The sequence below is a fragment of the Microplitis demolitor genome, chromosome 3, assembly GCF_026212275.2.
Source record: "Microplitis demolitor isolate Queensland-Clemson2020A chromosome 3, iyMicDemo2.1a, whole genome shotgun sequence".
Classification (NCBI taxonomy): domain Eukaryota; kingdom Metazoa; phylum Arthropoda; class Insecta; order Hymenoptera; family Braconidae; genus Microplitis; species Microplitis demolitor.
The window spans coordinates 22581147-22605451 of NC_068547.1; the positions used below are offsets into that span (position 1 = coordinate 22581147).

Below are 24305 nucleotides of genomic sequence, written 5' to 3' on the forward strand. Positions count from 1 at the left end.
AATAACATTAATGAATATATTAATTATTCTTACTAATTAATACTCCGAGGAGAAAAAAATGGCGGATTTGCCACATTTGTGTTTTTTTTTTTTTTTAATTGAATTTCCATTAAATTAATTGATTAATTATTTCTATCAATAAAATCATTTGAATATAAGATTAATCTAAATTTTTTTTTAAAATAAAGGATCGCATTGTTTCAATAAATAAATATATATCGATCCTTAAACACCAATGTGACAAATTAATATTTTTATTATTAAAAATGTATATACTATAAATATATATTTATATGAAGAGAGAGAGAAAGAAAATATAGAAAAATAAAACGATGAAAGTATTTACAAAAAAATTCAAATTTTCTTAAATTCATCTGATACCTGGTTTTCAAAATAAATTATAATTATAATTATAATAATAATAATTAAAAAAATTTACAAATAAATGCCAATATTTAATAACGATCGGTTAGAAAAGAAATAATAAAATTTGTACTCAGTCGCCTGACGCGAGTGGTTAGTTAAAAACAAAAATTAATTAATTAATTAATATAGATTCAGTACGGTGGCAAGTGCAAAGTGCGTTAAATAAATATTAAAGAAGCGAAAAAATGTACAAAGATTTGTTTTAAATAATAAGAAATTATTTTATAATTTTAAACGTTGAGATCATTTCATTATTTCTTCGTGTTCATGATTTATTTATTATTTATTATAATTTATATCATTACCATTATCATTATTATCATTATTATCATTATTATTATTATTATTATTATTATTATTATTATTATTAAACTATTTGTTATAATTATTAATTATAATGATTTTACTGATTTATTTCTTCAGTTTTCCTTTAAATAATCAAAAGTGCGTCATCAATTGTGCAGTTACCGTAACAACTAATCAACAACATTTTTTTTTGTTGCTACAATTTTTTTTTGTTTTATTTTTTTATCAACTCTTCAATTACGCCAACACGTTAAATAGATCATAATATAGCCAATAGATTATTTATCAATTATTATTATTACTAATTGTTATATATTAATTATTGATTATAATTATGAGGAAGGGCATACGCTGTACACCATTAGTGTGCATTTGTACACACTCCTATTATTATTATTAATATTATTATTATTATTATTATTATTATTATTATTATTATTATTATTATTATTATTATTATTATTATTATTATAATTATTGAACCTTCAAAATTATTCGCGGTAGATAAACAATGAGATATGTATCCGTGAACTTGTTCTTTACTGTACCGACTAGTCAATAAGATACAGTTTTACACATTTTATTGTACAGTCATTTTATTTATTATTATTATCATTATTATTATAATTATTTATTATTATTAATTAATAATAATTATTAATTTTACTCTGTGCTTTTAAATTCCATCAAAGTCTTTTTCATGCAGTCGTGGCCATTTTTTTTATTCTTAGCAATTAGTTTTTTATTTGGTCATAAATTTATTAACTTTCAATGAAATATTCGATTAGTCGCTTACAGCATCCGATAAATCGATATCAGAATATTCAATTATTACTTTGGTATTTTTTTATTCTAGATTATAAATTAAATATTTTGAAAAGCCCGCCAAAAGTTTTTTTTTTAAATTTATTGCTTACTTGATTATTAAAATGACCAAAGGGTTGTTATTGTCAATAAAAGTCATGATAAATAAATAAATAGATAAATTTTATGCTCTGATGAAAAGTGCAATTGAAATTTTTAAAATTTATTATCAAAGAGATTGCAAAGTGTGTTGGTAAAAAAAATGTATGTATATATTTTATTGAAAGTTAATTGAGATAATATTTGAGCTGCTTCATACAGTTTTAATGATAGTTTATTCAAAAAATTATTATTGTAAGGAAAGCCCGCGAAATTTGAGTAGAATAAAAAATATGGCAGTGGAATGAAACCTTTTTTGGTTTTTTTTTATAATCTTTCGGGATTACGCATTTGTGCTGAGAGATTTGCAGTCGTTGAGGCTCGAAGTGGAGGCTCATCCAATGGCGCCGCCTTCCTGGTAGGGTCCGGTGATCATGCAGGGATGCATGGGGAAGAGAGTAGTCCAGGTCATGGTGGTGTAAGTCGGCGAGCGCATCATGAACTGAGAATTAGGTACGTTTATGTGTGGAAGCAGTTTTTCTGTTTCAATGCCAGCTTCCGAAGGCGATTCAGTGACTCCGGGATCAGTTACTGGAGCTGGAGTTGGAGTGGAAATTTCGCTGATTGGTCCGTCGGCGGCAGCTACCGCATTTATGGTTTCGTTAATGCTGTTGGACATTGAGGAGCTCGTGGTAGTGGTCGTCACTCCTAGTTTTCTTAACCTCATCTTCTCTTCCCACTCGCTCCAGCCGTGCTTGGGCCTGTTTAAGTTTCGGTGCTGATAGAAGACTAGGCTGATGCGAGTCGGGTTCACTCTGTTGGGTTTTTTCAGTGCAGTCGTTGAGTGCAATTCGTGTTTCGCGCACTCAAATAAAACGCTGCCGTGGCCCAGAGCTATTCCAACGCCACCTAGCTGGGCGTCTTTGAAGCATTCCTCGTTGTCTGAGTAGTCAGCGACCTCTCCGAGAGGTTCAGATTTTGGAGGAGGCTCAGGTAATACAGGAAAGTATGATGGCGGTGGATAAATATCCCAGCGAGGAGTTTCCCATCTGTTCCAACCAGAATTTAATCCTTGGTAGGGCGGTGTTACGTTCTGATAAGGATACTGCGGAGAATAAGGTTCTCGTTTTTGCTGATACATTTGCGTTTGATAATCTGGTGTTTGATGAATTGGATGCGTTGGATGTGGCGGATGCGTCACGTGTGGCGGATGCGTCACGTGTGGCGGATGCACCGGATGCTGTAGATGCTGCGGATGTACTGGATGCTGTGGTTGCACTGGATGTTGTGGATGCGTTGGATGTGATGAATGTCCTGGATGTGATGAATGTCCTGGATGTGATGGATGCCCTGGATGTGGTGAATGCGACGAATGTGGCGGATGTGTCGGATGTGCTGGATATTGATAATTATAACCGTCCCAGGTATTAGCATAACTTTTTTCAAAGCCCGTGTAACTTGGATACCCAGGATACTGCGGAAACGAATGGCCCAAATTAGACATCGCATGTAGTTCTTGAGCCTTCATTTCTTCTGCCCACATTGTATTAGCAACAGGTCGTTCATAGCCTTCTTTACTAACAGGAGTAGGACCGTAAGATGGTGGTCTTTGAGCATTTGATGGCAATGTCGATGGATCATGGTGATAATTGTCGGATTTAATTGGCTCCTGGGGCTTAAGAAAAGTGCGAGTAAACGTATTCTGATAATTAATCTCGGACGGGTTCTGATTCTGATTCTGGTTTTGATTCTGATTCTGATTCTGATTCTGGTTCTGGTTCTGGTTTGGTGTTGTCCTGGACGGTGGGCGGCCCTTTGGAACACGAAATGGCGATGGGTCGGCCATCTCGATGCACGGATTTTTCGCGTGCTCCGACTGTGGAACTCGCTCGGGCCACGCGGAAGCTGCTTTATCGACCGAATTCCAATTATTCGCTGCAGGCAATTGTTCTTTCTTCTGTTCCATGTAATTATAATTTTCGTACTGATGTTGTGGGTATGAATACATTTGCGACTGATGCATTGTTCTAACGGGATTTAATTCGTGGTAATCGTTTCTGTAGCTCGAATTTTGTGGTTGGTTTACTGGTTGATTTAATCGGGTGTAATATTCTTGGTTACGTGATCTCGGTGATGTCGGTCTTTGCTGTATTTTCATGTAGCTCGTGTTATTATTACTATTATTATTACTATTATTATTATTATTATTATTATTATTATTATTATTATTATTATTACTATTAGTATTATTGTTATTATTATTATTGATATTAATATTATTATTAGAATAATGGACATCATTGCGAGGTGATGACAAACGTTGAATCGCTTGATTATGAACATCTGGACCAGGAGTATGTTGACCTCGCGGTGAGGCACGTTGATCATGTTGTTGAGGATGGGGAGTCGAGTACCCACGTGGTGATACACTTGGCTGTCTATTATTATTATCATTAAACCCGGGATAATTTTTGTTGTAAGACGGAGAAGGTAAACTGTAATTTGAATCAACGGTATGCGGGGTTCCTGGCGCTGGATATCCAGAACTGCGCGGTGACATCATTTTAGGATCATGTGGAGTAGACAATGCACGAGGTGACAATGTGTGACTTGCGTAACTGGCTTCTCCAGGAGTAGGCGGCAAAGAATTTCTCGGTGACATCAGATGACGAGGGGAGTGATTGTAGCCGCGATTGATCGGAGAGTCTGGTGTTGAATTGGGCAGATTACAAGAACGTGGGCGGTGATCTTCTTGCGAATACGTACTCCGTGGCCGAGTTTCATCTAAACTGGTGCTGTCCGGATCTACTTTACTATCGCGTTCCATTCCACTGAATGAGTACTCGCTCCAAGGATTCAACCAGTTGTTTTTTCGCTGCTCTAGCCAATTGTTCCGCGCCCACTGTTGATCGCCTTGATAGCCCCAGCCCTGGTACATAGACACCGGGCTGTCGAGAACCGTCGACGACACCTGCGAGCTCTGGAGCTGCGCGTCCATGCCATCAAACATCGGACTCATTTCCAGTGACAACTGCTGCGGATCTCTTATAGTTCGCGCGGGGTCTTGATAAGCCGGCCGTTCAACCGCTTTTTCTTTAGCTGTTTCTTTTTTGGTACTCGCAGGATCTGTTTCGTCTTCCTTGCGCTTTTTTCCGTGACGCCTACACGGTTGCAAAGGTACTGACCGTACTCGTACTTCACACGGATATCTATAATAATAATAATTATAATTATTATTTACTTCATAACCAAATCAATAATTAATTTAATGAGAACTTAAAAAAATGGATATTTACTTGGAAAGTCTTTCAATAGCACCAGATTTTATTTTTTCCTGCTGTCCGTCCTTCGATCCGAATTCATCTGTTTCATCCATGACGTACAGAGGTAGAACGTGCAATTGTTCATCATCCGGTTTCGAAAGATTCCGATGTTTCGTCAAACTAACCACCTGTTAATCAACCAATCAATCAATTAATTTATCTATTGAATTTTTTTTTTTACTTTACTTTAATCACTCGATTGTTAAACAACAAAAATACTTACGACAGTGCAACCGTTATTCATATCATGAAGATCCCGATGAGAGTGAGCGCAAAAGTCAATGCAAGCAGTAACTCCCGAAAAAGGTCTGCCAGGTTTGAATCCTAAGCGACACTCGCTGGCTTCGCGTTCAAACTGCGTCTGGTTATTAAACGCTTCCGGTGCTAAGCTCAAGTACAACGGCGATAAAAGAGTCGCCAGTACATGCATTCTCTCTTCGACTTCTTGTTCCTGGCAACCAAAATTTCATAAATCAATAAGTAACAATACAAATATAATTATTAATCAACTGTTGTCTGTCCCAGAATATTCAACTCACCTCAGTCTTTACGGATAAGCGAAACTTGCGAACGGTTTTACTACGAGCGTATTTACATCCGTTGTAGTACATAGACCAGGAGCACCCGAATGAATAGCTCGCACCACAGGTGTCCGGATCGAGACCTTGACAGGCACAAGTTCGCGGTTCGTTCGTCCCGCATCTACGTGTCGTTGGAAGACCGAATCGATTTAGTTTGTGAGTGAGTAGCGAGTAAATGCGATCAGCCTCGTGGGTCGGCACACCCTCCCACGCCACCATCACGACTACAATCCACGCGGTAGCGCACTTGTGCCCCTGCCGGTGCTTCACGATCGACAATATTTTCTCCTCCACTCCCGACCGTCGAAGAATCTGTGGAATACTTATTGTTAATCTCCATTTTTATCAACGAAAGTTATCAATCAATCACTTGCTTCATCATCCAACAGTTGATGATTTTTGTCAATCAATTAGTCAGTTAATTAATTAATTAATTAATTAATTAATAATAATAATGAGTAAATAAAAAAAGATAGCTTACCCATTTAGCCATCGGACATCCCTGAGTTGTTTTTCCCTCCTTTCCCGTGTAAACTACCTTCTCAAATCGTATCGCGCTGCCCTTCAACCCGGTCCTCCTTTCAAGATCGTTTCTTAGATCTGGAAGACTGGCTGCGGCCCCCAGATGCGTGTAGTACGATCCAGGCTCCGGCGGACCTTGTGGTTGAACTTGATTTTATTTACATACATCGACCACTACTCTCACCCCTTCTTATCAATAATTCGGGTTGGATTTACTTTATTACAATTTATCATTATCAATAATACAATAGCCGATTAATCCAACCCCTTTGCCACCAATTTAATCCCAATAAATTTATATTTTTTATTTACTATGTATACTTTGGATAAAAATTTTATTGAAGCTTTTAAAAAATGTATCGCACATATATATATTTATATTTATTTATAGTGTACGCGGTGATTTATATACTGGTTAGTGTGTTCTCTCTATGTTAGTGTGATGCGTAATACACAATGACAACTCACATTTATCTGGCGGAAAGCAGTCGCAGTCGGGTACTTCGCTCCGCATATTGTTCTTGCTCTTGTCGACATCTTGCGCCGGTTTACCACCTCCGCTAGTGCAAGTTCCCACACTGGCTGTCTCAGTTACGGTCGTGCCAGTTGTAGCTGTAGCTGTAGTAGTTGTGATTGCAGTTGCTGTTGCAGTTGTAATTGCAGTTGGATTAACAGCTTCAGTTGTAGTTCCAGTAGTTGTTGTAGTTCCAGTTGTTGATGCTGGATCGCTCTTGCTCTCTTCCATTTTAAGGTCATCCTGCTTTTCCTCCGAGTCCTCTATTATCTCGTCCTTGGTCTGCAAACCCTGGCAGCAGCCATCGCGCAAATGTTCCTCGCTCGGCTGATCGGTTCCGCCTCTCCTGCAGCACCAGGACCCGCCACCTGTTACTATCTTAACCGGACCTCCGTCCCCACGAAATTTGTACTCGTTCTTGTCAATCATCTCCTCGCCGGGCTCTGTTTTTATAATAATCGGAAGACTTCCTTCTCCTTCACCGCGATCCTCATTCGTATTATTATCACTCGGACAATTGTAATCTACTACTTCCTGCTTTATCTGACTTGGATTATAAATTACGTTGCTTATCGTTTTCGACTGATTGTTATCCTCGCTAGCTACAGTAACAAGTCCGTCGTTACGACGCTCTAGCAAATTTTTCTCTACCTCTCTAGCATAGTAATCGTTACTCTTACCGTCGTTCATACAGACACCAGTCTCTTCGGGTTTCTTATCATTACTGTCGTTTAAAATACCAAGACTTTGATGGAATAATTTATTATCACTATTTTTATCGACACCGATCGTACTGTCCCATACACTAGCCGTCTTATCCTGAATTTTCTTCTCATTGTACTTGATAAAATTTTGTATAGCTGTTATCCCGGTTTCTGGTAATATTTCCGGGTTAACACTATTATTATTATTAATATTAGTATTATTATTATTAATATTATTATTATTAGTATTATTATCATTAACATTATTTAAATTATTATTATTATTATTAATATTATTGTTGTGATGAATTCCTCCTCCAGTCCACTCCCATAAGCCACCACCGCCGGGCAAACTATCGGCCCGGTGGTGGTGGCTATGCAATAAAAAATTACCGGTAATGGAGTCGTTACTCTGGGGCATGGAAATCATATTAGATTGTTGGACATACTCTGAAGTGGACCTTTTATCGTGGGGCTTGTTGTCGTTATTTGAGTTTTCGTGAGACTCTCGGATCCTGTCGTCGGTGGAGTAATCGCTGGAGCCATTGGGATTCCCCATGGGATGCATTTGATGCTGCATCTGCTGCTGCTGCTGCTGCTGTTTATTCAGAATCATCGATTTCAGGCGACTGTTTAAGTTCGACCGGTTAGATTGGTCCTGATTGTCGTTATTGAAGCCATTGGACTTGTCGTTGCTCCAGAGAATCCGCTCCCCGGAATTCTGAATGTCCTGCTTGCTAGTTTGCTGAGCCCAGGAGGGATTTTCAGAAGACCCTGAATTCGGCGACCAGTTTGTTATTTGGCTATCAATTTTATCTTGAGGGTTGGGATTGGAGTTCGGGTTGGGGTTAGAATGAGTATTGGGGTTGGAATTTGGGTTCTGAGGCCAGGCTGGCTGATGGCTCGGAGTCCGTCTCGGGCTGGGCTGAGAGTCTGCCCAAGTTTGTTGAGGCTGCTGCTGACTACCGTCGCTTTTCATGCTGCTCGGAGACCAATTCGGCTGACTAGTAGGCGTGTCCGGCCAGGACATTTGATTAGACGGTGTCAATCGCGGATTCGTTTCTATTTTGGTCTGCTGCTGCTGCCACTGTTGCTGTTGCTGTTGCTGGGACTGCTGTTGCTGCTGCTGATGTTGCGGAGTCAGTCGGGGATTGGGATGCCCGTTCTGATTCTGAAGCTCAGGACTAGCTTGCCAAGTTTGGTTTGAAACCGGAGTCATGCGGGGATTCTGCTGCGCGGGACTCGGAAGATCGACCATTTTAGGCGAGTGTTGGGGCCACTGCTGCGGTTGGTGTTGCGAAGGCGTCAGTCTCGGGTTCTTCTGACTCTGTTGGGGCCAGTTTTGCTGCTGATTATCCGCCTCGCTCCAAGATTGCGGAGTCTGCGGATGCTCGCGAGCACTGTCCCAACTCATGTGACTCGCGGGTCGTGACATGTCTTGGTTCTGAATAACATTCGGCTCATTCTTGATGTGCTGCTGCTGAATGCGGCTGTCTGACCAAGTTAAGTCATTGACGTTGTTCATCTTGGCATTGGAGCTAGTGTCTGACCACAAGTGCGCTTGGCTTGCATCCGAAACCGCAGGCTGTCTGGGGACATTTTGAAGATGCTGCCACTGATTCTGTTGCTGAGGTTGCTGTGCTTGTTGTTGAGGTTGTTGAGGTTGTTGGGGTTGTTGGGGTTGTTGCTGAGTAGATTGACCCATTTCCACGTAGCCTGGATATCCGTTAGAGTTGTGTGAACTCTGTGGGTCCGGTTGAAGTGGATACCCAGGCATCTCGTTTCCCGACACATTTGTCGGGGCTATAGTTGCAAACCCCTTAACTTGTGTGTCTGTTGGCGGCTGTGGCTGCTGTTGTGGCGGTTGTTGTTGCTGTTGTTGCTGCTGTTGTTGTTGCTGTTGTTGTTTCTGTTGCTGTTGTTGTTGTTGTTGTTGTGAGTCCATGTGTACAGAACTACTGCGACTTGTTGGCGTCGTCGAGGGCGGCGGAGCCATTGTCACATCCTGAAAAGAGGATCATTCGATCTGTAACTTAAAATCCATCATGCGTATTCAGTATTGCCGCGTTTAGTTTCGTTATTCGACGGTTTGAATTTAAACTGTTATTGTTATTGTTACTACTGTTATTGTTGGAGCTGTTATTGGAAATTTGATATCGACAGGCGGATGAAAGGAAGAGGGAATAAAGGCGTGCGCGTGTAAACGATGTTAACGGTGTCTGATAGCTACTGATGATAGCTCACCTGCTGCTGATACCCGTTGACGTATTCTTGACGGGTCTCGAAGCCTATCGGCTGTCCCGGTGTCGCCGCGGGGTCCATGAATTGACCATTAAGCGAACGCTGAGGCGGCGCGGCTCCTGTTTGGGGCGCTACCGGTGCCAGTGGGGACGGCTGTCCGGGGATTCCGTATTGTCCTGCGCTACCCGCACGCTGAAATGCTGATTGATCTGTCGCGATGAATGCTTGTTGCTGATATGCCACTGGAATATTTATTTTGAATAACTGATTGGTTATTTTTACTTTACTTTGTTTATTTTTGCTAATATTTTCTATCAACAAAAAATGTTTATAAAACGTTAGAAGTAGAGAGAAAAAAAAATGGTTTTATTACCTGGTTGAGGATGGTATGGCGTCGCGGCACTGTACTGTGTATGATACCTCAATTCATCGAGTTGATTTGGCGCAGGTATCTGTTGAATAAATTGTTGTGGTGGCCATGTCGCGGTTGTTGCTTCCACGGTGACTGCACCCACGGGTGTAACACCCTGGTGCCATACGGTATTACTAAAACCAGCAGTTGGTCGGAATCCAGCACTACTGTCACCGTAAAACGGCATCACTCCAGGTGACTGTAAAATAAAAAATAAAAAATGGTTGTTATTATTTTATGTTAAATATTTTCTATTGACTATACTTAAATAATGTATCAGGAAATACTTGTTATATGTGGCGTGAAATTACCATATTTATGTATTTTTCTTAAGCTGCATAAGCCGAGAGCTTTGAAGTTTTTTTCAACAAGTTATACAACGTTTTTGCTCTCGATGAATATTTTATTCTCTATCTTTCGAGCCCGTAAAGCACAAAAGCCATTCTACTCACGAGTGCTTTCCACTTTCGCTTTCTTAAGCGGACAAAAAATAAGTTTAAATAAAATAAAAATGAGAAACAGTAAAACAAAAACAAAAAGTGAATATACTCGACTTTATCCCGTTAAAAACTTTTTCTAAGCTTTGATATCTCGCGCGTCTCTCGACGTTGTTTTTTTTTTTCTCATTTATTTTTATTCTCTTTCAATTTCATTTTTTTCCCGGTGCAAGAGAGAAGCTTGAATTTATAGCGGCAGTAAAGGATCGCCGCTGAACGCGACAATACTCACGCCCTATTCAACCAACAAACTGCCTCTCTGTCTTTCAACTTTTGTTCAAAGCTTTCCACGCTTATTTTATTAAATTCCCGACACATTTTTAATTACTGCAATTACAGGCTCTAAGATATAGATATAAATTTTCTTCAACAATTTTTTTTGTTTTTTTAAATGAGAAATAAAAATTATTTGAAGTAATTAATTATTTTTTAGAGTATTTGGTTATCAAAAGTAAAGTGATTAAATAACCCAGCATTGAATTACAAACGTAGTATCAAGTTCTCGTTACTACCGAAAGCCGGAAATAAATTTCCTCGGGTCAGCTAACCAACCTGGAAATCCTAGTTGAATTGTAATGACGGAAATTTGTGGTAATAAAAAATGAATAAACGAAAAATAGATACTAACAGCATGAAATTATTTTTATTAATTTAGTAATCCGGCTATAAACGAGGGCCAGAAAAAATTAAGTACCCAGAATTATTTTTACAACCGTTTTGAATCATAATTTCTGACTTCTTTCGTTATTTAGAAAAATTACCAAAAATGACTTAAACAAAATTTGAATTTTTCAAAAACATTTTTTTTCGCTACTTTCAAACCGTTCCATTTTGCTCGGAAATGAAAGAAATTTTTTTTATGGAATTACAAAATTCATCTCGTATTCTTTAAAATAGAAACGAGAAATTTTAAATTAATCTAATTTAAAACAGATTCAAAAAATGAATTTTTTCATAGCGCTCCATTTTACCCAGCCCACTTCTGTATAATTTGAGCTGAGTCCGGGAAATAGTTTCAATAGAATGTTCAAGTGAATTTAAAAATGGATTGAAATATTCTGGAAATTCAATAGTTTGATGAATGAAGCATTCGAAAGTTGTAAAATATTTTTTAAACAAAAAATTAAAAAAAAAATTAATAGTTAGGACTATTACCGTATAACGGGAAATATTGCCAGTGATTATAATTATAATTGATGATTTATTTATGAAATGAAGTGTAAAATTGAAACTCAAAGTAATCAAACAGTGATATATTATACATATAGAATTTGGGTGTGATTTAAAGTTAGTTGAATAGAGCCACTATGAAACTATAGATGTTCGGCTTATTATTAGTTCCTATAACTATCAGAACAGTATTCACGTTTTGCATTATGATTACACCACTCTAGTGCTTCCCTCGTGACGTTCAATGCATATCAATGACACCAGCACATTCACCAAAATTTACCAATAAAATATTTGAATATAAAATTTAAATATATTCAATGATCTTTTGATCAATACATATTTTATTAAAAACGGAATTCATATTCAAATTTTTTAAATAAAATATTTATATATTAATAAAAAATATATGTGCGGTATAAATTCTTTTTTTATTTTTAAATTCTATATCAATCGACCAAATAACTCCATTTTTCGTCCCAACATATTTGAATTTTTTGAAAATTTTTTATTTCAAAAGCATATTGAACGGCCGCTAATAAAAAAAAAAATAAATAGAAAATCAAAAGACTAGTTTTAATAAAAATATAAAATTCAGAAATATATTTTTTAGATCAAGTCGTAAATAAATAATAAAGTGCTCAAGTTTATATATTTCTGTAAACATTAAATTTAAAGCGTAAGAAAAATAAAATTATATTTGCAAATAAAAAAAACATGGAGGTAATCAGTCAAAATTTTTATAAAAAAAAAATCTAAATTAAGATAGTCATTTAAAATAATTTTTTTTTTTTTTTTTTTTTTTTTTTTTTTTTTTTTTTTCGAACAACTTGATTGAATTATTAATTTACATGACTGTTTCCTCAGTACAATGTCCCATCCGACATGTTTAATCCAACTAACTGTCTAACAAAACATGACTCTTGTTACTTGAATATATATATCTATATATATATCTCAAAAGAGATTTAATTAGTAATTAGAGAGTTTGTTTACTGCTGTCACCGGCTGGTTCATCAGCTCGTTCAATTGAATTTTCCATTTAAATTAACAATTACATTACATTTGTCTAACTATAAATCGATTGTCAACTATCCCGATGTTCGCCGTCGCCTCTCTGTCACTTCGCCAAATTAATAAATAAAAAAAAAGTAGCCACAGATAAATAAATAAATTGCTTATAAAAATAAAAAGCAGCACGCAAGTGACAACCCAATAACTTGTGGTTTCAAGGTCTCGATCCCGGTCCCGGTTCAGCTCCCGATTACTTTGTCCCGCTATTAGTACAAGTGGCGTGCGGTGTTGTACAAGGTACGAGGAGGTATGGTACAAGAGAAGTAGATGAAAGGTTACAGAGTACGGTGAGATTTAAAACGGTGTAAACCGAGTTGAGACCACAAGTGCCCGTGGATTGGTGTGTTTGCGGTAAAGCCTGATAGCATCCAAGGAGTTTGAGCAAAAGCTCCAGAAGAGGATGAGAGCTGTAGTAGTCGTACTTGGGCTTGTAGTGGTAGTTGTAGTAGTAGTGGGTAGATAGGTGTTGGTTGGGAGGGTAGTAAACGGGCGTGCAGCCAAGCGAGCCGCGAACATCCGCCTCACTCAACTGGCAACTGTAGTACTACCCCTTGTGTGCGCGTGACGTCTCACCCTCTTGAACTGTCGTGCGATAAGGGTAAGAGGGTAAAGTCCGTGGGAAATCCATTCCATTTGTGCTCTATCTCTCTTTCTCTCTATGTATATAAATATATATATATATATATATATGTGTATAGCTGAATAGTAGGATTGGTATCATGACCTAGAGTAACGCCCGGTCCGGGACACTTGTCGACGATAAAATGGGATGACCTACGACATCACCACAACTCAACGCTAAACCCGCAGATCAACTCACTGGGATATCTATATATATATTTACACTTGACCTCGACCTAATTTTTATTCTACTCTACTCTAAAAATCTTGTCGTTTATTTATTTTTTATTTATTCAACTGGTACAAAATATAAATAAATATTTAAGCCTGGTTTGATAATGAAATTATTTGAGTCACTGAAATATATAAAATAACTTAATGGTATTGAATTATAAATTAAAATAGTATGGTAATAAATTTAGTGAGGTATAAATATTAACGAGTTGATTCAACTAAAATAAAGATAAAGTCTGAGGTAATATATAATTCAATTGTGTGGTAATTTTAATACAAGTTATATTAAATTTAAATATAATTCAAATAATTTATACTTAAAATTTTTTAATTTTTCATTTAATATTAAATATTAAATTTTTTTAATTAAATACCCTTGTATTTAATTTACCATAAAGTCAAATAAAAAATTTACGCTTATTAAATTTTTTTCTACGTACATTTAATTACGTGAATTTTATTAAATTTTTTCTACAGAATTTTATTTATTAAAAATTTTATTACCCTTAATTTGTAATTAAAATTTAAAAAAATTATTTAATTAGTTAATGTGATGGTTGATAATTACAATCGTTGTCATTGAAAAAGCCACATGTATGATAAGTGGGATTTTATTTAGCGGATCGGTGATAGAGTGGGCGCGGTAGCAGTTGGCCGGCCGGCAAGTGGAATCGAGAGCCAATTGACGGTTTAAATAGCGACGGGGATGTCAACGCGAGCTTTTACCGTTGGATAGAAACTCAACATCAATTTCAACATCAACATCTACATTTACATTTACATCTATATCTGTGTCCACACTCGTGTCCATTTTCCAATTGGGTACACACAAGTACCACCGCAGAAGGCCGTTCGGGAAAACGGTGTTCGACACGCAGTTACGAATTTATCGGGAAATTAACGTGGACAATCATCCGTACTAGTAGTACAACAACCGTGTGGCCCAGTGTGCACGGGTTACGGGTTATATTCGATTAAATGTTCACACAAGGGACTATTTCCTATTATATCTTCCTATTCGTCGCTACTCCATGTCTACAGCTACTATACGGTTACATGGCCTATACATATATATGTATGTGTATGTATTCGACAACACCTACTGTACATTGTACCGAGATTTGCCGGTGGGTATGCTAGGCATCTACTTTGACCCGTGTCGTGGGCTAGAGTAGAGTTGACGCCTCCCCAGGGCATCATCCGAGTTGCGCCGTCGCCCAGAAACCCTATAAAGCGCAATCGCTTCGTTTAATTCTTATTTTTTTTTTTTTTTTTTTTTTTCATAATCAACTAATATTCAAATCTCAGAGAATAAAATTTTTATACTTTAATTTCCTGAGAATTACTGAGTAATTTTTTTTTTTTTTAATGGAGGTTGAAAAAAATAACATGATTCGTTGAAGCCACGGTCTTATTAACAAGTTTGGTAAAATTATTTTTTTTAATGATTTTAATTAAAAATTTTTTCGAGCAATAAAATTTCAAGAAAATTATTTGCGGGTGGAAATAGTAAGGGAGTAATTAAAATTAATAAAGGAAAATATTTAACTGTTAAATTTTAATTATAAAATAGTAATTTGTCTTTTAGAATGGACGTATCGCATTGTCCATTTAGGTGTGGCTAGATGTATAAATGTACGAATGGGAGAATATAAGTTGCCAGTAGTAATATAGTGTATGAAGTGTGCAGAGCGAATGTGGATATCCAAGTGAAAACCACATGTGCTCTATAGAGCCCACCGCGACCGCGGTTAGAGCCAATTCGTGTGTGTGTACCAATGCAACGAACTACCGGAATTCCGTGGTCTCGGTTTGCTGCATAATTGCGCGTTTCGATGGATGCACCTGAAACAACACTCCCTTTATCCTTTGATATTCCCAATTATTGTCACTCTGTATTCCATCCACTATTCCTCTCCTTATTCCCTATCCCCCTTCTCCATCAATCGTTCATCAAAAATAACTTTTCATATTTTCCGAAAGAGGAAATATAAATATTTGAAATTTTTTTTAATTTAAAAATAATTTCACACATAAAATATTTTCGCCTCATGTCTTTTTAAATTTATTCAATTTTTTTGGTAAAAGAATATGCATATAAAGGACTTAATTTTTTTTTATCCATGAAAATGCAGCAAGTCATGAATAATCAACAGTTGGGTGGGGTTTTGAGTCTTAAAAAATCGATGAGCTTAAAAAGTAAAATACAAACTACGGGTTGTCGGTGTAGATGTAGAGTACAGAGTATAGTTGAGAAGAGAAGAGAAGAGAAGAGAAGTAAAACGAGTGAAAATAGTAGTGTGAATGAAGAAGCACTTGATCGTGATCAAGAGCTTGCAAAAGAGTAGGTACTTTTGTGATAAGAGTCACCTGGTTGAAAAGGACTCTCGAAATACGAGCCAGATCGACGGTTGCAACTCGCAAAATGACATTTTTGTTGTCGTATAGTCGGTTACTACATATATAATAAAATATATAGACGTATAAATGGGAAACATGCTGGTGTACAGCAGCAGAGTTGGGTTAAAGTGAAGAAGAAGGGGTGCAGACCACCAGCAGACGCTGGTGGCTGTGGGGGCGGTGACCGACCGCCAACGCGAATCAATACCCGCAGGAACAGGAACCGCCAAGCAACGGCAACTACTACGACTACGACGAGGATGACGACGAACACCAGGCGACAAGGGAGCAAGAAAGACCGAGAGGGACTGCAACAGCGGGATTCGTGTGCAAGAGCAAGAGCAAGAGCTACAAGAGGTAGGAACGATGACGGCAGAGTGGAGACGAGCAAAGAGAGGTATTAGAGTGTACTGTGGTAGGGAGGAATTGAGAGTTCTAGAAGGTTCATGCATTCCAAACGTAATCAAGAGAAAAAGCCTCGTGGAATGAGGAATTGTTTGAGATATTTATTTTATGTCTCCACTGTTTTTTTTTTTATTTTTTTAATCATTTTTATTTTTGAATCAGATTAAATGATTGGAGCAAAGGGTTTATTTAATGCATTTTGCCTTGAGAATTTTAAAAATTTATTATTCTTAGTTGATAAAATTTAAATATTAAATCTCCGAGTTCTCTCATCCATATTAACTCGTTCAATTTGGTTTTGAGAACTGTCACGATGTCATTTACATATAGAATAAATGACTAACACGAACTTCATCTCAAAATACAATATCGTTATTTATTTATGTACACATATATATTTAAAGATAGAGAGAGAAAGAGAGAAACTATGGAAAATTTATGACAATATTGTTGATACGAATTCACGGAAACTGACGCTGATGTATGATAAGTTATGCAAATGATAAAATACTTGAATTAATTTTTTTAAGTATATTTTTAGATTTGATTCAAAAGATAATTGGGAAATGCTAATGCAGCACAACTACTCTGTAGTGTAATGGTTCTTCTTTAATATATACGTAGCTAGTAATTATATTCCCGAGCACTTTGAAATATTATTAAAGCATAAGGGAAATGTAATATTTAGTAAGCGGATATTTTAAAATTTTTATCACGGAAAGTTGTGTTGGTAGATGGGTATTGATCTCACGCTAATTTAATCCATGGCAATATATTTTAAGAGCGCCGCATAGCAGTGAAATATTTTAAATTAACTTTTTTATGCTATTAATAAAGGAATAATATTAAATTTTAAATTACGTACTTCTTCAAACTCATATATTTTTCCCTGAATAAATTTAAACTTTTAATTTCCCTCGCATATATCTATCTATACATCGCGAAAACTTTATTTTTGAATTATTATTTTTTTTTTTTGAATTATTGCAGCTTTGGCTTAAATTTTCTCAGACCGCTAAAATTTTAATTCCAAATGTCCGTTAAATTTGAATAATTGGATGAAATAATTTACCCTCAATGTAAATTTAAAAAATTACAGTAATTAAATTGGTAATTAATGTAACTTACCATAGAAACAACTGGCGGCGGAGGATTTCCGTTCCTAAGAGCGCCAGTTTGCTGACTCGCGGAGTTTAAATTGTCCTTTGTCTGCTGCATGGGGTCTGTGTGCAAAGGCTGTTGCTGAGGTTGCTGCTGCTGAGGTTGATGCTGCTGAAGGCCTCCTATTCCTGCTTGCGGGCTTCCTAGACCTGCCGGCGCGCTGTCTGGAGTGCTCACTTGTCTCGCTATTTTTCTATAACTCTGCAATTTGGTAAAACGGAAAAAAATTATTTCCGAAAAAAATCTGACAATTCAAATTTTGATGTAGAAAAAAAATTTTAAGTAAAATGGATGTAGATCTCAATTATTGTTCCGAATAGGCTTAAAAATAAGATTAACCATAAATCATTAAAAAACCAAACAATGTGACCCTAATGAGCTAAAAATAATTTGTATACAGAAGACCTTAAGTATAGAGTCCTCAAAATAGTTTTCTCGTAGTTGAACGTTAATGCTTGAACATATATTTATGTATCGGGTATGTACATATGTTTGAAGACATACATATATATGAATGTTGGCTGTGTATACTTCATCAAAACTTTAACAATTTATATAAAATATATAACTAAAGCTCAAGCTTTCGTCGAGCACGTTATTTCATCTATTTCTCTTGAGAATTCAGTCAAGAGACTCTTGTATTTCTTAGCTCGTATACCCGTGAGCGTGACCTCCTCTCGAGGAAAGTCTTTACATGCAAAGTAAAATAGAAGGTAAAGTTGAGGCTAAAACTTAACTCAAAAGTATGTTTGTTTACTTGTCTTATATTATATCTATTCTGTTTTATTTGCTCAGCTCAACTGATTTGTATATCATTTATGAAAAGTTGCTCTCAAATTTATGTCATCTCATAACTCATAACTTTCTCTTATTTTCGTCCTCGGAATGTCAGTAGAGTCCGAAATTCGGGTCAAATTTTACGAGTGATTTAGATATGAAGGATGGAATTTTTAAAATTTATGGATAAATAGTCTTTTTGCGGCAATAAAAGGAGTATCGATTGAAAGGAAGTGAGATATATTTATCTTGTATATAATCGTGGATCGTTCGCACACGAATCGCGAACTCGTCTCTTGGCTGAGCGCCCAAGCCGGAAGCCAACGATCAGCTCTTCCGCTAGTATTCGATTATATATGTCCAAGATATATGTTGATTTATATTATTTGATTTATTTTATATATATATGTACATACATTGCCGATGTTATTGTTATTTATTGTTTCGAGAATTTATTTATTTACTTGACTTTAACTGTCTTTAGTTTTTTTTTTCTTATCAGTACGAAGTAAGTTTTTATTGATATAGATTAGTGTAATTGGCTGTAATTAACTGATATGTGCTAAAAAAAACTTGGTTAAACAATACGAAAACTTGTCAGGGACGTCTTTGTAAGAGCGTTCTTACTATCGAAGGCCAAATGAATTTTATGTACAGTCTGGTTTCAAATTTTATTATCTACCTCATGTTTTTTTATTATTTTAATTTTATTTATATAAATTATTACCAATATTCATAAATATTAATGATAAAAAAAAATTTGTTCGATTTATTTTTATTTTTAGATTTTTTAAAATTATTATTCAAATTTTTAATTAAACGTGCCGAGATATAATAAAGGCTCCAATAAAAAAAAAGTTTATGTAAATATTTGAAAAAAAAAAAAAAAAAAAAAAAAAAAAAAAAAGTCATTAATTGAAATTGAGCAAATATTAGTTTTCATGAAATATTTATTATTTATAATAGCTCCCTCTTATTCAAACTCTCCCTTATTTTGAATTTAAATAATCTTAAGAAAATTATCTCGAATAACATCTAAAATACACTGGGTTTAATATTTCACTGTAATAGTTAACAAAAAAAATATTTACTTTCCAAAGAAACTATTTACCCAATTTCAGCAATTTATTTAAAATAATAATATTTATTCGAGCAATTTTAGCTAATTGGCAAGTAAAAAAAAACATTTGCACAAAATTCCACTAATGGAAAATTTAATTGAAAGCAAAATAAAAATACATTCATTTAATTTCGTTATTTGTTATTTTTTTATACTCCATATATTTTATTTTTTATTATTTATACATTTTTTACTTTCGCCGCGTAGCCGTGAGTGGTTGGTGGGTAACAAAAACGTAAAGTAAACGCCGTATTTTTTAATATTTTTTTTCTGTTTGCTACAAGCAGTGCGCCTGACGAACGGAGAAAGAGAACAAGATAAGAGTATACAGTTCCGTCGAGAATTCATTAAGTCAAGTACTTATCGAATGAAGGGACCGGTCTAGCTCTCTATATACCGCAGTACCCGCCATTACTAATTTACCTCCAACTAAATTAAAAATATTTAAATAAATAAATAAATAAATACAAGCAAAGACGCCGGGCAAATTAAGCCTCTAAATAAAAATTCATTTTCTCCTTCCGTTAAATTCTTCCTCCCTTTCACCAAAAAAAGTTGACACCTTTTTTTCATTTTCGCGCGAAATGGAGTTGAAAAAAATTTGAAAAAATTGCAGTACAAAATAAATTCTGAAAAAAAAATGGAGTGGCCCATATTGCCCTGAGTATTCAATTTTGTCTGGCCCTTGTGTAAATAAAATTAAAAAGGGAAAAAGTTGAAATCCGGATCACTGTTTCCAATAATTATTTAATTAGAGGGGATTTAATGAAATACCTTATCAATAGAGTACAGCACATTTGCATCCGTTAAATCTAGTATACAGTAGGCTTAAATAGCTTCTCTCAACGAGTTATTAATATATAAACTAATAATAATTCAAAGGTTTAATCTGGCTTACTCGAGCAATTTAAATTCATTGTGTCCATGCCGGCCATTAAATCCTATATCAATTCATTACTGTTATTATTATTATTATTATTATTGTTATTGTTATTATTTTATTACTATTTTTTAATTCATTATTTTTTATAATCCTCAAAGCTATCCAATAACAATGTCCGCAGTAAAGCTACTCCAAACAATATAAATATTATACCTATTTGAAAAGATAAAGTACCCGGTACCCAGTATCCCATCCCACCATTCACGTACTTTTCGCTTCAATAAATTTTCTACAATAAAAAATAATGAGTAAAATCGTTATCGTTTAGCGGAAATTTTTAAAAATGCTTTTAATTTTTTTACCTTCATTATTATTATTTTTTAAAAATATAATAGGATCCTAAATAACAAAAGACACTAAAAAATTATTGGCCTGTCATAAATGGTTCCGTAATTCATTCGCCCGTCAATCATAATTTCAAATGCCGGATAAATGGATCGAAAAAAATTTAAGAATAAGAGGTCCATGAACTCTCAGTTCAATTTTTTTTTTTATATTTAATATTTTTAGTTCAATATTGAATAGCAGAGAAAATTTAATTTAAATCTTCGGAGACCTAAAAACTTTTTATTCTACTTAGACCCATTTTTTTTTTTTATTACTTATATCCATACAGACTTTTATCCACCGAAATAAAAAATGCCAAATTATCCAAATATTCAAAATTTTGACTTTTTAAAAAATTCAAGACTAAAAAAAATTTCCATAAATTCCCATAAATTTCCATAGATATAAATCGATGAATATAAACTAAGAATTTTCAAAATTTCGAACTGCATCAATTAATTTTTTTTGAAATTAATTAATAAAATTAGAGAATTTTTTTTTTTTTTACGTAAAGTGACTTTGTTCACTTTACGTAAAATTTAAGTTTTCTTTTACTTACATATATACGTATACGTATACAAATGTATATAAATGTTATGAATAGAGTAAAGTGTAAGAGATAGAAAGATACGAGAGTAGTAGTAACATATAACAGAGCTACTTATCTCCCCACGAATGAATAGAAGTGTAAGCTTTGAGCTATGTCGACTTGACTACTCTGTCTACCACTGTACTATCCCTTTGACACTCTGACAAGATAGCAACCCACGTGGATACACCACGTGCTGCTTTATTTATCAACAATTGTTATACATCTTTATATTTTTTTTTTTTTTATTTAAAATTTATTGTACTTGACGGCTTGCTCAGTGAATTTTCTAAAAGCCTCAAGATTTGAAACCCTCATTTCGAGTACTCGTTTCACTGTCGAGTAATTCATCAGGTTTGCAAGTGTCTGCAAACCTCGAATATTAATACCGAGAGTGTGAGCCAGACGTGCTTGGTGAAAAATTATACACTTGTTTTGTTCTATTGTCTGAAACTACTCGCCCTTGTTAAAAGTATTTCTATGTTTCAGTAAATAAATAAATAATCAATTAAAAAATTTTAATCCTGAAAGTTTGCTAAAAAAATATAATGGAGCTGAGATAAAAGGAAAATTAATTTCAGTATCAAAGTTGCAAACTCACGGGTAAATTTAATTTCGCAGACTTTTATATTCATAATATATGTATATAGTATATATAGTAGCTATATATCCATATATATATATCATTAAAATTAATTTTACTCAACTCTCTTCCGACTTATGCTCTCACTCTCGTTCCCGCGCAGTGCAAAATCACAAAGTGAGAGAGACAATTCGACCTCGACGCCGTTCACTGAACCGTCTCTCCTTTTTTTTTATTTTATTATTTATTTTATTTTCTTTCTACCGGCTGACAGTTAATAAAAATTAGTTCGTAAATTAAAAATACTTGAAACAAATTTTTTTATTTTTAAATTAAATACCAAGTGTCCAATAACTTCTAATTAAAGTGTAATTATTTACTCTCAGCCATGTCCAATTAAATAAAAGATAAATAACGCGAAAGCTCACCTCTTTTATTTACTTATTATTAAATTAATATGACAGACAAGTAAACTTGCTCGTCACTTGCCAATAAATCGATTTCCTTGACAAACTCTCGTAACTTTCTACGACGTTTACGTCCGCGTATTTAATGTCATCAAAAATTTGAGTATCAATTAAATATATCACCAGTACCAGTTGACAAAAAATTGACTTAGCATCTACAGAGTACAGTGTACACGTTTACAGCAATAAAACTAACGACATCGATACTGATAAAAAATATAATAACTTAGAGAATATATTTAAGGACAAATAAATAATCACTGATCACGATAACGCGGAGTTTAAACTGGTCGTCCACGTTCGAGGTCCCTCGTGCTAGAGGTTGTGTTCTCCCTTAGCCAGTCTCTTTCGTTACTCCCTCTTTTCGTAAGCCTCTCTCCTCCGCGCTTAACTTTACTCCGTTCCTCTCTACTGTCTTTCTCTACCGTCTCTGCGCTCTTTGACTCCTCGGTCCTCTACTCGCGTCCTCGGGTTCTCTATACTCTACTACTACTACTTGCACTCTCTTTCTCTCCTTCTCCCTCTCCTCTCCCTCTCTCTCACTATTGCAAATTCCGGCGTATACGTAGCACGATGCTCCTGCGCTTATCACAACTCACTGACATTAATATACATTCCACTTTAATTTTTAATTAAAATTTTTATTTTTTTTATCTCCATACATCTTATTTAATATTTCATGCATTTTTTTTTACTATTTTTTATTTTTAATTTACTCTATTTTCCATTAGACTAAAAAATTTTACATTATTAATTATCAAAATAAAAAAAAAAAATTTTTATATATATACCTGATTCTGTTAGTAAAAATGATAAAAGCGTGGAGTGACTCGTGAAAAAAGCAGCGAAAAAAAAAAAAGTAAAATAGCACTTTTTTATTTTTTCAAATACGCGCGACTTGTCGGAGCACACGGGATAATGCGTCTGGTACATGAGCCAGAGGAACCGCGACTATCCTCCGCGCGTGCCGTCTCTGTATACCGAACCTCGTGCACATCTCACTTTACCGTTCGCGTCTGCACGGACCCTCTCGCTCGGTTCCACTTTCCCCGTCTCTTTCTATCCCCGTCTATCGTTCTCTCTTTCGCTATTTCGTCCCTCTACGCCCCACACATACACATACACGAATACACGTACACTAAACTCACCTACCCGAGCTCGCGAATATTCTCCGTCTACCTATCGTACCATACATATACCGAACCCCCACACGAACCCATACATACATATACTTCTAACACACGTTTGTAAGTCGCGACGCGTCAATTTCGCGTTTCTTCGTGTCTTCGGGAACCCCCGTACGAGAACAACGTCGCACCCGAGAACTCGGAAACGTTCGTGTCTTTCCGACAATTGCTTTATACTCCTCTTTCACTTCACTTCTTCTCTTCCTATTCCTATTCCTTCCTTACACACTATATCCTGTATACTATATAATACTTAAACTCGTACTTGCATCACTAATACTTGTAGTAGTATAGGTTTTACTTCGACTATACAAGTAAGCTCAGGATATATCAGGATCTTGATGTATATGTATGCATACATTTAAGTCCATTGGGAATTTAAAGTCTCAACCCATAATAATATATAATTAAATTTTTTTTGTTTCCTTGAAAATGTGGTCAAAGTATTTTTTGAATTTTTTGAATTTATATAGCAGCTGAGTATGGAATGATGGTAAAAATGAATGTGTAATTGGTGGATGAGACTGTTGAGGGTAGATGAATGATGAGTGAATGATAAGTGGTGGGGAGGGGGTGGTACGAATTAAATGGGATTCGGTTTATTAACAAATTTAGTATATTGCGGCAACAAGTTGCACGGAGAGTAAAAGAGAGAGTGTAGTATCAGAGATCGTGTTAGTAATAGTGAATAACCACCCTCGTATTGCACACGAGTAGCGATATATTCCCGTGGCGTTCGCCAGCAGATAGGATAGCTCTTTTGGCATTTCCCGTGGCGTGCACGGGAAAGCTCTAGAGCTGTAGAGCTTGCGGGTGTA

At 35.4% G+C, this 24305-nt stretch overlaps 1 protein-coding gene across 1 annotated transcript in view; it reads right to left on the reverse strand.

Moving 5' to 3' along the window:
- Positions 1-315: 315 nt before the first annotated feature.
- Positions 316-24305, reverse strand: part of LOC103575228 (methylcytosine dioxygenase TET) — a 67214-nt gene continuing 43224 nt past the window's right edge. Inside the window, exons 4-12 of the mRNA XM_008554933.3 lie at positions 17462-17695; positions 9894-10131; positions 9524-9762; positions 6530-9284; positions 6021-6196; positions 5498-5851; positions 5182-5409; positions 4932-5086; positions 316-4844 (exon numbers count right to left, since the gene is read on the reverse strand). Of these exons, the coding sequence (XP_008553155.2) occupies positions 2030-4844; positions 4932-5086; positions 5182-5409; positions 5498-5851; positions 6021-6196; positions 6530-9284; positions 9524-9762; positions 9894-10131; positions 17462-17695 (7194 nt within the window). The 3' untranslated portion in view covers positions 316-2029. The remainder of the gene's footprint in view (positions 4845-4931; positions 5087-5181; positions 5410-5497; positions 5852-6020; positions 6197-6529; positions 9285-9523; positions 9763-9893; positions 10132-17461; positions 17696-24305) is intronic.